This window comes from Mercenaria mercenaria, chromosome 17 (genome assembly GCF_021730395.1).
Source record: "Mercenaria mercenaria strain notata chromosome 17, MADL_Memer_1, whole genome shotgun sequence".
Lineage (NCBI taxonomy): Eukaryota > Metazoa > Mollusca > Bivalvia > Venerida > Veneridae > Mercenaria > Mercenaria mercenaria.
In genome coordinates, this window is record NC_069377.1 from 26,554,851 (window position 1) to 26,570,375 (window position 15,525).

Sequence of the window (15,525 nt, forward strand, 5' to 3'; positions counted from 1 at the left end):
TTCATTTACTTTTACGGGCAAAATTTATAGATTGCACAAAAATTAAACCTTGCATAAAATGACTGTTTACAAGTACTGCAAAAAAAAAGTCATAACAGTAGAATATGTCAGACATATGTAGAAAACAGCTGATCTATTTTACATGTGATATAATCTTAATACTTAAGGCATAAAAATTTCATATTGGTACAAAGATCTGAAACTATTTGTCAGTGTGTAGAAAATTACATGTAGTGTCTTGAATAGATTTAGTTTGCGTTTTGCTACATACTGTGAAATCATTAATATTTGTGTGGAGCTATTTTTTTGTGGAATTTAAATTTGTGTCAATCCACGAAAATAAATCCCAATGAACAAGAAAAGTTCCCACTTTTTATCATGATAAGTGGAAATACTAGCTATTTTAGGCAACACAACCAAATTTTATACCCGCGAAAAATAAATGATTTCACAGTATAGAGTTTAAGACTTCATATGAAACAGATATGTAACCAGTATTTTTCCATGTAGGGGAGCAGGCGACTAGAATGGTGGTGGCTGAAGGACGTAGAATTGCAGCAGGCTGTTCTGGTCCACAGCGGTCAGACCTTCTTCGACTGTGTGATGAAACGGAAATCCTCACTAATCAGTTATCAGATCTTATTGCTAAAGGACAGGTATGTTTTAAATATATATATATATATACAGTTGAATTGTGGTATCTTAAATTCCAAGGGATCAAGCGTTTTAATTCGAGATAACTGAAATTCGAGTTGAAATGATATTTTGTGCAGGTGTTTTCAGGACGGGACTTGAAAATTGCATCAGGATAGCCAGAATTTTGAGATAAATGAGTTCGAAATATTGAGTTTCAACTGTATATGTAAATCTATGTAAGGAGATATAATTCTGTGACTTAAACTGACTTCGTATGGATATTTATCTCACCTACCAGTTTTCAGCATTTCTATTAGTCAGTTAACATGAGATCACATTTGAACCTAATATTTTCCATATTCGGTTAGTTATTCGTTATACGGTTAGTGATCATCCGATATGGATCTTTTAGTTTTGTTATTAATATCCAGTTTTAGTAAATACTGACAAACAGGGTAATCAGCGAGTTAAATTTGCTACATGGTTTACTAGATATTGTGAAATCATTAATATTTATGGGTGACTAATTATTGTGGATTTCATGGTTGAGTGAATCCGTGAAATTTAATTCTTTTGAAGGAGTGAAATTGTGGTCGTTGACTAACCATTTTACTAATATTGGACAAATAAAAAATTTGAGCCGTGCCATGGGAAAACTAACATAGTGGCTTTGCGACCAGCATGGATCCAGACCAGATTGCATGGATGCGCAGGCTGGTCTGGATCCATGCTGGTCGCAAAGCCACTATGTTGGTTTTCTCATGGCGCGGCTCAGGATCCATGCTGTTCGCTTTCAAAGCCTATTGCAATTAGAGAAACCGTTAGCGAACAGCATGGATCCTGACCAGACTGCACGGATGAGCAGGCTGGTCTGGATCCATGCTGGTCGCAAAGCCACTATGTTGGTTTTCTCATGGCGCGGCTCAGATGAGTTTTATGCCTTACAAAATTTAACATAATCATCTGCTTGTACAAAAAAGTAAGTTAAAATATATAGTTTACTCATAAATTTACACAACAGCTTACTTACATAATGCATTGCAAGCAGTTAAAATCAGCTGGCCCATTTAGCCCAGTCAGTAGAACACAAGACTTCCTATGAGATGGTCATAGGTTTGAACACTGTGCTAAGGATACGTTTTGCAAAGATGTATCTTTGATCCTGTTTTGAGAATTTTAAAATCTTTTGTAGAATTTTAAAATCTTTTGTAGTAATCAGCTTCAATTGTAGGAATGGAAGTGCAAAGAACTTTTGTTATGTTGCGTATATGTAAATGTTATACCATGGCCAAGTGGTTTAAGGTATATGCTTCAAGAATGGAAAGTCTTTACTTCAAATCCCACTTGGATCACTCCAGATGTGGCAGGTTGATAAGCTGCCAGTCGATTGCCTTCCTGTCTGAAATCTAGCATTAAAAAATAGGACTTGGGAAGTAAATGTCTACAAGGTAAAGGTGTTTTATAAGTCAAAATGTCTGGTCTTTCCAGAACAGGTGGCTATGATAAATGAATGACTTTATGTTAAACTTTTTTTCAGGGAAATTCACCTCAAGCCAAGGCTATAGCAAGGCATCTGTCAGAAAAACTTCATGCCCTGAAGTCTAAAATCCAGGAGGCTCTAGTGAATCAAGTAGCGGAGGACTTTATAGATATAACCACACCTTTAAAGCAACTGACTGAGGCATCGATGGTTCCATTGGGTAGGTCTGGTGTAAAAGATACCATCTTTTACTACTTTATGCAGTTTTGAGGCAACTATTAGAATTAATTGAATAAAGAAAAAAAAAGACAATGAAGTAAAATACAATTTAGTTTATCAGTATTGAACATTTCTAAATGATAAAATCAAACTCAGAATTTCAGATTTAGAAGTGGGTGAGGTCTTCATGCTGGTTGTACAAATAGCTTTTTGGGATTTTGTTTGTTTCTGGGCCGTTAAGATTTTGGTGGAATTAAGTCTTTTCTTTACAGTATTAGATATAATCGAATTTTGTTGTAAAGGTACGGCTGGTAGGGAAGCCAACTTTGATGACAAGACACGTAACTTTGAAGCACACACTGCTAAACTTGCCGATACAGCGAATATGGTAGCTACAGCTGGCGGTTGTAGAAACAAGAAAACTGTAGAGGAAATATTTAAAGCTTCAAAACAGGTATTTCTAAAAGTCATGAATAATGTAACAGCATAATTGTATAATATGAAAATTACCTGCAGCAAGCAAATTCTAGCAGACACATAACTGTGTATTCGGTATTTATCACCTGTACATGAACAGGTAGTGAAATTGCAACCTCTTTTATTTCTGTTGGAATAAACTTTTTTCTCTCCAATGTTTCTACAAAGATTTACACTTTTTGTTTATAGGAGCCTCTTTGTCCGAGTAGTTAAGGTCACTGACTTAGAATCACTTGCCCCTTCACCGATGTTGGTTCAAAACCGCTTGGGATGTAGAATTCTTCATGTGAGGAAGCCATCCAGCTAGCTTATAGAAGGTCGGTGGTGCTACCTAGGTGCCCACTTATGCCTGCCTGGGGTCTTCCTTCACCAACAAAAGCTGGAAAAAATTGCCATACAACTTATATTTATGTCAGTGTGACACTTAACCCAATAAATAATATGAAAATACTTCTGTTGAAATGAAGTTGCTGTTACTTAATGCCTGTTGTAGTTTTACAACATTACAAAGTTCTATATTTTGTGGTTCCCTGGTTCAGTTTTTTCTCTGTTTTATAGGCGAATGATTTAACCCCACAAGTCACCACTGCAGCTAGAATTGTGTTCAGCAACCCGGACAATCAGGCTGCTGTGGAGCACTTTGAACTGCTGAAGAAACAATGGAGTGACAACATGGAGAGAATGAGAAACCTGGTAGATGAAGCCGTTGATTCCACAGCATTGATCAAAGCTGAAGGTAGATGATAAAAATTGTCCAATTTTTTTTTCTTGCCATGGTTATTCTGTGAAATTTTAATTTTTGGGCAAGAAATTTTGTGGTTTCAACAAAAATGGATTCCTGGATTCTACATTTCATGAATTAAAAGTTGTTGGAATTCTATACTTTTGTCGTGATGTAATTTCTTGAATTGAGGCAACTTTGAAATCCACGAAAAATGATTCCCCATGAATAATACATTGTAGTTGTAAAAAATTTCCATGAGGAACACAACATTTTGTGAAATTGGGAAATATTAAAAAATTGAATGATTGATACTGTATTGAATGATGATTGTACTGTCAATGTCTAAGAAGAAGAACATGCAAAGATGTTTACAAATCAGACCTATGGTAAACAGATAATTTATATTTTGAAAGAGGACAGGAAGTGGCAAAGAGTTGTCTGACTTTATTTCCTTATTGTTTTCCTTGTGCTCTACATCGTTGTCTCAAGTGCCTTCATTTTAAGGTTCAAAAACTCAGCAGAAGGACATGTATTAACCAAACAATTATTTAAAAAGTGCTTGTTTAATGTACCAGCTGTGGCTATCAATAGTATAAATATAAATTAAGTAATTGTTGCTCTTCTTTAGGAGCGCAGTATTATTCCGTGAAAGAAAGAGGGCATACTTCTCAATTCAAGGCTAATGATCCTTTTATTACGTATTTACACATACTACTATTTTATAAATGTTACGAATTTGTTCAATAGCCTGAATAAAATTGACAATGCTGACCTAAATAAATAATGTAATGTAGTAGCATTTATGAAAATAATGATATACATCCAGTATGAATTACAGGCGTTGGGATGAAAAAATATTCACGTTTCCGTTTCCATTTTAACTTAAAAGAAAATAAAAATTAGTATGTTATAATGATTTTTACAGAGGAGGGTATTCTTCGAGACACAGATCGTGTTGAGGATGGTATAAGGACAGTAGATTCCCCGAAGATTGTTACAAATGCGTCAAATATTGCTCGACGTGCCAATCGTGTTCTGCAAGTTGCGCAGTCTGAAGCAGAAAATAGCGAAGATCCAGCATTCGTAGATAATGTCAACCAAGCATCTGAACAACTCAGATCTAGTAAGAATAATTTTAGAAAAATGTGGTGAATGAAGTATTAAAAAACTTTAGACTGACATATTGGCACTTCACAGAAGGTAGATAAATGCATTGATATTAAGCAGAAAAGCCAGAAATCATTTTTAGTGCTGAGGTGATGCTGTAACACTTTAGCACATAGTTATTCTGAAAATACACAGTTTTGAGTGTTTTTCATCTGACTGGATGAATTTGAAGGATTCAGATTTAAATAAAAGTAATTGTATGATAACGAAAAAATTACTCCCATGGCAATTTGTAGTTTTCTGTTGTTGTTGTCTGTTGTTTCTGAATGGCTTGTGTCTTTATGAGTCTCTTTACAGTTGAAAAAATCAGGGCCTCCTCTGCCATTCGCCAGTGTAGCCAAATGCTAAAAATTCAAAAGAACTGGCTACAGATTTTTGAAAGTGGCAACAAGAATTTTCTTAAAATGTGGCCAGATTGCAGCGATTCAGATTCAATTTGGCACTTTCTGTCAAAAAGTGGCTACAACTTTATAAGGCCCAGGGAAGGCCCTGAAAATGTCTTCGAAAGTACAGGTTATATAGGTAGAAAATATAATGAAAGTTTTTTTTCTGTTTTGTCTTGGGGCACTATGTTGTAGAATGGTTAAGTTTCAAGTCACTGACTTCACGGTCACTCGCCACTTACCAATGTGGGTCAAAAACCTTACTTTAGATGTAGAGTTCTTTCATGTAAGAAAGCTATCCAGCTGGCTTACAAAATGTTGGTGCTTCTACCAAAATTCCTGCTTTTGTCAGAAATAGAGGGATTTCTAGGGTCTTCCTCCACCATCAGAAGCTAGAAAGTCACCACATGACTGATAATTGTGAATCCAACAAAAAAATTACACCTACCGTACCAGCTGGCAAAGTTATCTGAGTTCATATTATATTTATGTCTGCAGACTAATAAACTCTTTAGCCTTTAGTCAGTAAGAAGTAGAAATAAATAATAGTTTAAGATAATTAGTTTTTCAAACATTTTCAACTTACAATTTTCAGCTATTACACCTATGGTTCAGTGTGCGAAGGAGGTATCTATGTCTCCCCAGGACCAGACTGCAGCAAATAATTGGAGGAAAACCAACCAGAGGGTCTGTACTGTATTCTATATTTTTAGCTCACCTGACAAGGTGAGTTTTTGTGACTGCTTGATGTCCATCATGTGTCTGTCAACAATTTCTTGTGTGCACGATAGTGGTTACATTTATGATTTGATTTTAACCAAACTTGCGCACAACTTGTATCACCATAACATCTCGATTCCTTTTTTTTTTTGACCAACCATATTCCAGTTACAGCCCCTGAAAGTATCAGAAATTGGCTATTTTGGTCTTGTCTGCACAATAGCAGTGTCATATATGATTGGATTTTGATCAAACTTGCACACAAGTTGTATCACCATAAGATCTTGGTCTTTCTTGAACCAGCCATATTCCAGCTTAGGTTCTAAAGTTATGGCCCCTGAAATGGCCAGAAATTGGCTATTTTGGTCTTGTCTGCTCAGTTGCAGTTTCATTTATGATTAGATTTTAACCAAACTTGCACACAAATTGTATCACCAGATCTTGGTTCCTTTCTTGAACCAACCATATTCCACAATAGGTTCAAGAGTTAGGGTCCCTGAAAGGCCAGAAATTGGCTAATTTGGTCTTGTCTGCACAAAAGCAGTTTCATATATAATTGGATTTTAATCAAACTTGCACACAACTTTTTTCACCATACACAGTACTTGAACCAGTCATATCCAACCATGGGTTCCAGAGTTATGGCTCCTGAAAGGACCATACATTGGCTATTTTGGTCTTGTCTGCATGATAGTGGTTTCATTAGTGATTTGAATTTTACCAAACTTGCACAGAAGTTGTATCACCATAAGATTTCGGTTCCTTTCTTGAACCAGCTATATTCCAGCATAGGTTCTAAAGTTATGGCCCCTGAAACGGCCAGAAATTTGCTATTTTGGTCTTGTCTGCTCAATAGCAGTTTCATTTATAATTGGATTTTAACCAAACTTGCACACAAGTTGTATCACCGGATCTTGGTTCCTTTCTTGAACCAGCCATATTCCACAATGGGTTCCAGAGTTAGGACCCCTGAAAGAGCCAGATATTGGCTATTTTAGTCTTGTCTGCACAAAAGCATTTACATTATGATTGGATTTTAATCAAACTTGCACACAACTTTAATCACCATAAGATCTCAATCCTCTACCAAGATTGTTTAAATTATCGCCCTCAGGTCAAATATAGTCCCGCCCTGGGGGTCACATGATTTATATAGACTTGTATAGGGAAAAACTTTGAAAAAAAAATTTCAAAGTGATTTCACAGTATGTGATTAAGCTCAATTGATTGTTTACTTGTAACTATTCTTTTACTTTTAACTGTTAACAAAATTTATTTTATTGTTGTATTCATAAAAGATTCTCAAAATTTCTGCACATAAAACATCCTGTTTCACAGAATTTTCTTGACATGAGAATATTCAGCCATGCAATTATCCAAAAATGAGGTATATTTTCTTCATTATATAGCTTATCAACGCAGTGGGTGATGTTCGTAAGGCAGTTGATACATCACCCGAGAATCATTATGCAGAGGAAATGTTCCCGCCACCCCCAGACCTCTCGCAGTTACACATATCAGGTAAACTTCCATATTTGGTAACTATGTATTGTAACATGTTGTATATGTAAATTGGAAATAGGGCATTTTATGAATATTCATGTTTATATATACAGGTGCTACTTTATCAGAACCCCTTTGATGATATGCTACACAGACAAGAAACTCCATATCTTATGTCAAAAATCTTAACGTGGCGTTCTGAAAATGTATGCCATTAAATTTTGCCTTGGTACAAAATGAGAGTAAGTTTGATTGATATCTAACATTTATTTAGTAACTAAGTTTGATCTCTCTTAGGTGTAAATATGTTACATATATTTGAAATTAGAGGGTACAAAAAAGGCACTGGAATATACACTGAAAAGCAGTGAAGGGACATAACTATGTAATGATATGCTAAAAAATCTTTAAAGGGAGATAACTTGATTGTCTGCAGGTCAGTAATTTTTCATACATATTCTTGTGGTCGGTGGACGGATAGCTGAGTGGTTTGCACACTGGCCTTCCAATCCTGAGGTCGGGGGTTCGATCCCCAGCAGCTACTTGGGAATTTTCAGAAACGCTTTTCAGTGTTTCCCACCCAACTAGAGGTGTACTGGTCAGGAACCCAGGCAATCCTTGCGTGTATCAGTGCTATACACTGGGCACGTTAAAGAACCATGCTGTCTATTCGCAACGAGCTAGGCTAAGTTAGCTGGACAAGCCTGTATCTGATTTCTGATCTCTGTCGTGGGGGCTTTGTCTCACTCTGTCCCTCTGGTCAGATCGCTCTGTGTCTGTACTAGTAGAGGATGAAATATGCGCCCTGTGTGGCTGCATTTGAACTATGTAAAGCGCCTTTGAACGTGAAATTGATCATGAAAAGGGCCCTATATAAATCTGGTATAATGATAATAAATAATAATTCTTTTTGTGCAAGAAAAACATGACTGGGCAGGAGATAGAGAAAGAGAGAATAATGATAAGTAATGCTGTGTTTCATAATGAATGTTGCGAATAATACTTTATTTCATGTTCATTTCAAGTCTTTACCACATCAGTAGACTGGGTTTCAACATATTTAAGCTCTTACATCTACTTTTCTGAAATATGGAGTTTCAGTCTATAATTGTTTTAATGCATCAAGCTATATTTATTATACAAGAACTATATATAAAGCTTTACTGCAATCCCGGCTAGGTATTGGTTCTTTGGCTAAAGAAAAAGATTCTGTTTTACATTTAATTGGTTTGTGTTTATTTTTAGATCAATTGTAACTAATTTTGAAAGTAAACTTCCCTTTTCTTTAAAAAAAATCATTACTGTTTTGAAAGCAAAGATGAATATTTACTGAAGGTTTAGCCTGCTGGAGGCAAGTGATTCTGCCTTTGCGATCGTTGCAGACCAAGATAGCATGCACGGATGTGCCAGGTGTGCATGCTGATCTTGTTTTGCACTGTTGGCTATTCAGTCAATAAATTTTCAGTGAACACCCCTTTGAACAATAAGTGGTCTGCTAAAACTGAATGATAGAACAGTCCATTTTAGAAATTTAGCAGGGTAAAGGTTAAAAAATGAGAACAGTCTCTTTATTTTCGGCCAAGAAGATGATGTGCTTACTTGCTGTATAACGGTATGACAATCTATAGTATTGTGGTGTACTGTACTACATTCTAGTTTAGGTAAATGATGTTGGTAAGCGGGTCGAAATATTGTACATGTATTTGTCTATAAATGGTGCAGGTTCAGTTATGTGGCTTTCTGTGTGTAAACTATTCTGCTTGTTAATATATCTATCTAAAATGTACATTTTGTTTTTTCAGCATAATATCATACAGTATAGATGTAGAAATTATATGCGAATTACTTTACAGTTCTTGAAAAGATTTAGCACAAGATGGGAGTGACATTTCAGTATTAGTTATGGTGCCTCTTTCTTGCGCTAAATTTTTACAACACCTTGGCAGTAGCATATATTTGTATACATGTCTTTGTCTGCTTCGCTTTTTTTAGAGCCAACATTCACAGCGCCGCCTCCTCGGCGACCCCCTCCGCCACCGCTGGCTCCCTCGCAGGAATTTAGCGACATTTTCCGACTTGGTAGTCCAAAAGCCTCGGCAGACAGGCCGGACGGGTCTAGCCCGATAGTTTACAATAGTCCACATAGTACACTTAGGTTTTATCCGTCATCAGGTAGTGTTTGTGTCATGTTCATAGACGTTTTCACCCATGTTATGCACTTTATCCATATGAATTACACACCATCTTTGGAAAATAAAGCATTTGTGTAAAACCTGATAATTATAATGCAAATAAACACGTACAGTTAATTCCCCTTTTATCACAGAAATTACAAAAAACAACACATACTTTGTCTTACAGACATCTTTATTTATAGAAGTTTTATATACACAAATATTATGCACATTCCATAGTTCTAAAATAGTGTCATTGCCATATGTTTAAACCTATACCTGAATTTGTATTAACATACCTGAAGTATACCGTATAAACCCAGATAAAACACCCCAGCATTGTTGTGTGCTGCAAAAGTGGTAATGCTTATTTAATAACCCTTTTTGATTGTTTTAGATTAAGTGAATATAAGCTATAATTCCAATAAATGAATCCAAATAGTCACAACGCTGAATAGTGCTGGTATTCACTTGGGGGTATTATTGAGTGGGGTTTTATTTGGAGGCATACGGTATTTAACACATGTAAGAGTACTCACAAAATACACCTGCACATAATGTTACACTGACCAAAATTGTATTGGTCTGAAAGAAAAATAATAAAGTTTCAGAATATAAGTCTTAAACATGTATTTTATTAAAATTAATCTTCATTTTATGAACATTTCTGCCATAAAGTGCATAGCTAAGAAGCATGTTCCCAATGCTTTTCAGAGTTGAAATTTCATTTTAGTTTTCATTTATTTGCACATTTTTAGCATTTTTATGTGAAATTTTATTTTCATTTTAATCATATGTTCATTTGCTTTTGTTTGCAATACATTTTTCATCCAATTATTATTTTCTGTTTTTAGTAGCCTAATATTATACTGTTTCTATGACAACACCTGGCTGAATGCAACTGCTATGTTATATAAAAAGAGATTACCATGCAAGCCTGTTTCAGTAGTTCAGAACTTTTGAATATGTATTTTTTTTTGGCAACAGTACAATGTCATAAGCTTAATTAATTTATTTGGCTTGTTTTGTGAATTATACATGTCAAGGGCACTTTCAGTTGAAAACTCTAAGGTAAAATTCATGGTGGGCTATCAAGCACATATTACCTACTTAAAAAGTAAGAGACCAATCACAGTCACTGCTCTGTTTCCTGGCAATAAGTAATGCTTGTTTTGCACTCCAGTTACAAGCCAGGAACCAGTAATTCTGTTAAGAGTTCAACTCTTCAGCAAGGAAGGTTTAAAATGTAGTTACTTGATTTAGCCCTAGCAGTATGATGGTAGTAATTAAGCAGATATTCCTGTGTAATCAGTATTAATGTTTAGTGCCATTTTCCCACCTAGTTAAGACCATTTTGATGTCAGATTTAAGCTTTATTGATGCTTGAATATAAGGAGGAACCTCTCTACATGATTTTAAGGATCATCCTAATATGCTTCCAAGTTTGTGTTTGAGCTACTAGGTAAAATGAAAGTCGTTTTTTGCTGATGTCTACCTACACAGTATAAGTTGTTTTGTTAAATATCTCAGTAATATGGCCACAGTTTTCTTGCATTATTGTCAGCCCCATACCTTTGTTTTAGTATTTTTAGAAATCATAAAGACAGACCCCCTAGACAAGAAAGTCTCACTAGAAGCGAAAGACTAAAAATGGGGCTAAAAAGGTGTTTTTGCATTGTGAATTTTATATAGAGGGTAATAAGAGAAACATTTAGTCCCTTTTAACTTGGTTATTAAACTGAAAGTGCCCAAAACAAACTAGACTAGAGTTTTCACAACATGTCTTATAAAATTTACAAGTTGTTATAATTGGCCAGCAGGGCTCCGGAACACTAAATTTGAATATTTTTTTAATTTTGTAAACTTGGTACTGTTGCATTTTGTATAGGAGCCAGGAAAGTTGGTGTTGGAGACAGTCCAGTAGATTATTAAAGTTGTGTTTTATCATTTTGTCATTCTGTTTCCAAAGTTACTTTGAAATCTGTTTTCATAAAGAAGATAATGAAGGGAATATTTAATATGTTATAGGGTAAATATGGTTCAATTGCGGTTGAATATCTGATTTTTTTTTCTTTATTTCGTGTTCTTTCACTACAGTCCCTAAATTCCTATCACTTTTTAAAACCTTTGCATCATATTTCAGCATGGTAATGTTTTCTTCGGCAATAAATTTTCTGTGAAATTTAATAATTGATTTATATTAAGAACTCTTTATACTTGAGAGATGACAGCCAGTTTCAACCTTGAATAAAATTTAAAATAAATCTGGATCTCAAAGTAACATGGAGTAGTATGTAAAGTTTTAGTTGTATCTAATGATTGATTTCTACTAAAAACAGCTGTCCCAGCTTCCAAGCTGCCGGGTGAGGTGTCTACAACTCTTTCTTTCAATCCTGTTACTCGAATCAGAAAGCAAGTGCCGAAAAAGAGTTTAGTTTTAGTTTCGCCAGCGGCACAGCCTGTTTTGCAAAAGACCAGCATAACAGTACCAGTGAATCAACACAAAATAGATTTACCTTTTAGAGGTAGAAAACTTGTACCCCACCCCCCTGAATCCCATTGCATGGCTTTAGTTGCTGGCTTAGCGTGCTGTACATGTACTTGTCTTATTTTATATTTTAAATACAGTTCCTTTTTAAAAAAAAATCAGTGCCAAATGGTTTATTATGATTTTAATAAAGACTAAGTGTCTTTTTTTATTTTGATAAAGTGTGTCTATACACAGTATGGATTAATCAGCCCATACATGAAAACTATTCTTATAATCAACTATTTATACTTAGGAATTTGAATGGAACTGTATTTTTAAAAAAAATCTCATGGTTATAGATAAAAAAAAATTTAAGTTTGGACGTAACTTTGAATGCAAGTTATTATTTCAAAGTTGCAGTTGTGGGGATTCAGTTTTATATTTTATTTCTTTTTATGTAACACAAACCTACATTTATGTCAATGTCACCTTAAACCCAAACAAACAAAAAGCAAAATATTCTATGAGTTTTATGTTGAATTGTTCTGATGGTTTTTAGCTTATTCAGTGAACTTTGAATAACCATGAGGTTCTTGTAATATATTGTTTATATTTCAGAGTTTTGCAAAAGGCATTGTTTGTTATGTTAAATATGTTGCTGATTAATATTGAACTTTGTGAGAAAAGTTTTTAAATTGATGTGTTTAACATTGTTCAAGTTCATATTAATTGCAGTTCAAATTGTTATGTTTATGTTTTACTTGCATCTGTGTCAAATTTTATGTATCACATCATCATTATCATCATCGTCGTCATTAATATAATCATCAACATCGTCCATTTCAATATCATGGCCAACAGCATCATCATCAATGTCATCATCATCAATATCTTCTTTGGCAATATCATATCATCATCATCATCATCATCAATATCATGGTCAACATCATCACAAACATGATTGTCAACATCATTGTCATCATAATCATCATCAACATTATCATCAACAACAAGATCATCATCAGCAACACCATCATCATTGTGGTCATCATGATCATCTTCAGTTCAGAGATGAGTGTTTGCATCTTGTATCATCAAATGATGATAAAATCCTTTCAGGAATAACTGTATTATGATTTTTTTTTTAAAATGAATGTTTCTTCCATAATATTCTTGTAATAACAGAATGACTTATATAATATTTTATATACTATATTGTTGATATTTATATTTAAACAAAATGCTAGCCTTCATGATACCTGTATTATAAAACGTATGCAAGGTTGCTGATTGTTATATATAACTATAGTTCCAGAACAGTTTGCGGATGGTGGGCCGGGCTCTGCCCAAATGGCCCAGGCCTTAGCCCATGAAGGTACATAAACACAGCATATCATGTATATCAAGTGCCAACATACTAACTGAACTATATGAGTGAACATTTTAGATAACTCTTTAGATTAATCAAATGTATATTATTATTCTGTAGTTTGATTTAGTTAATAGATGCAATAATTTCTTAGAAAATATCTCAGTATAACAGTTGATAGGCCTACTTAGAATAATACTTAATTTAATCACTCTCATTTTACTTATTAGTCACAGATAATATTTATTCATGTGTGATAGCTTTCTTTTTATTTATTTTTAGTTTTTAAAATAATATTGCTTTTTATTATTCAGCCGTGCATTGTTGGACTCAATATGAGATAATTATGTCTCCCACCACACAGTGGTCTGGGATACATACTGATTTACTCCTGTCTGTGTGTGTGTGTCTGTCTGTATGTCTGTCACAGATCTTGTCCGCACTCTTAAGTTGAACTTTTCTCGTCCGATCTTCACCAAACTTGAACAAAAAATGTTTGCAAATAAGTCCTCGGCCAGGTTTCATAACTAGCCAGATCTGCCTAGGCATTTCGGAACTATGGCCCTTGAAACTTGTTTTTGATTATCAAAGCGCTGAAAGTCTGATAAGGCAGTTGAGGTTTTAATACATGGTTGACTCATATACTACAATTCAGATGATTAGGCAGTTGTGGGAGACATGTGCTTTTCTCAAAAGCAGCTCTAGTTTGTGCTAAGATGAAACAGGTTGAGCCAATAACAAACTCGACTCAGTCAGTATAAGAAAGTCAGGACAAGTATGAGAAAATTGGGGCCAGTGTGAGAAATTAAGGGCCAATATTGGATTTATGCAAGCCATTTTGATTGGCTATAACAAAGGTGGGAGGGGGGGGGCAGTATTGGTTGAATAACAAAATTATCTTTAATCAAGTATTTTCATATTGGCCTGCTGTTATCCTTGTGCAGTTGTATTGGAGCTCGATCTCGGGCCAATGTGACTACCTAACAAATAACAAGGCCAGTATGAAATCACTTGATGAATACCATTATAGTGTAAAGTGTATGCAGTATCTGCCCTCTCAAACAGATATCCTTCCATGACTGAAGTCCCCATCATTCATGCATGGGCCTTGGTTTAGTTAATACCAGATTGTTATGTTGATAATATTATTTCCATTCATTTCAGATTTAATTTTATTAGCTCATCTGATTTTTTGAAAAAAAATGATGAGTTATTGTCATCACTTGAGCGGTTGTCGGCGTCGGCGTCGGCGTCGGCGTCTGCATCGGCGTTGCCTGGTTAAGTTTTATGTTTAGGTCAGCTTTTCTCCTAAACTATCAAAGCTATTGCTTTGAAACTTGGAATACTTGTTCACCATCATAAGCTGACCCTGTATAGCAAGAAACATAACTCCATCTTGCTTTTTGCAAGATTTATGGCCCCTTTTGTACTTAGAAAATATCAGATTTCTTGGTTAAGTTTTATGTTTAGGTCAACTTTTCTCCTAAACTATCAAAGCTATTGCTTTGAAACTTGGAATACTTGTTCACCATCATAAGCAGACCCTGTACATCAAGAAACATAACTCAATCTTGCTTTTTGCAAGATTTATTGCCCCTTTTGGACTTAGAAAATCAGTTTTCTTGGTTAAGTTTTATGTTTAGGTCAGCTTTTATCCTAAACTATCAAAGCTATTGCTTTAAAACTTGCAACACTTGTTCACCATCATAAGTTGACCCTGTATAGCAAGAAACATAACTCCGTCCTGCTTTTTGCAAGATTTATGGCCCCTTTTGGACTTAGAAAATATCAGATTTCTTGGTTAAGTTTTATGTTTAGGTCAACTTTTTCTCTTAAACTATCAAAGCTATTGCTTTGAAACTTGCAACACTTGTTCACCATCATAAGCTGACCCTGTACAGCAAGCAACATAACTCCATCCTGCTTTTTGCAATACTTATTGCCCCTTTTGGACTTAGAAAATCATTTTCTTGGTTGAGTATTATGTTTAAGTCAACTTTTCTCATAAACTATCAAAGCTATTGCTTTAAAACTTGCAACAGTTTTTCACCATCATAAGTGGACACTGTACATCAAGAAACATAACTCTATCCTGCTTTTTGCAAGAATGATGGCCCTTTTTAGACTTAGAAAATCATGGGTAGGACAATATTTCTATTACACAAAAAAAATCAGATGAGCGTCAGCACCCGCAAGGCGGTGC

At 34.9% G+C, this 15,525-nt stretch overlaps 1 protein-coding gene across 10 annotated transcripts in view; it reads left to right on the plus strand.

Annotated features, from left to right (window-relative positions):
• Window positions 1-15,525, plus strand: part of LOC123537548 (vinculin-like) — a 67,528-nt gene that overhangs the window by 30,049 nt on the left and 21,954 nt on the right. For 2 of the 10 annotated variants that reach the window (XM_045321346.2, XM_045321348.2), the window contains exons 10-18: window positions 511-656; window positions 2,174-2,336; window positions 2,638-2,789; window positions 3,371-3,548; window positions 4,462-4,659; window positions 5,682-5,773; window positions 7,216-7,327; window positions 9,302-9,481; window positions 11,823-12,008. In XM_045321346.2, the coding sequence (XP_045177281.1) occupies window positions 511-656; window positions 2,174-2,336; window positions 2,638-2,789; window positions 3,371-3,548; window positions 4,462-4,659; window positions 5,682-5,773; window positions 7,216-7,327; window positions 9,302-9,481; window positions 11,823-12,008 (1,407 nt within the window). Of the gene's footprint in view, window positions 1-510; window positions 657-2,173; window positions 2,337-2,637; window positions 2,790-3,370; window positions 3,549-4,461; window positions 4,660-5,681; window positions 5,774-7,215; window positions 7,328-9,301; window positions 9,482-11,822; window positions 12,009-13,262; window positions 13,329-15,525 lie in introns of all 10 variants that reach the window. The other 8 variants (XM_045321349.2, XM_045321353.2, XM_045321351.2 and 5 more) reach the window with 4 other exon arrangements.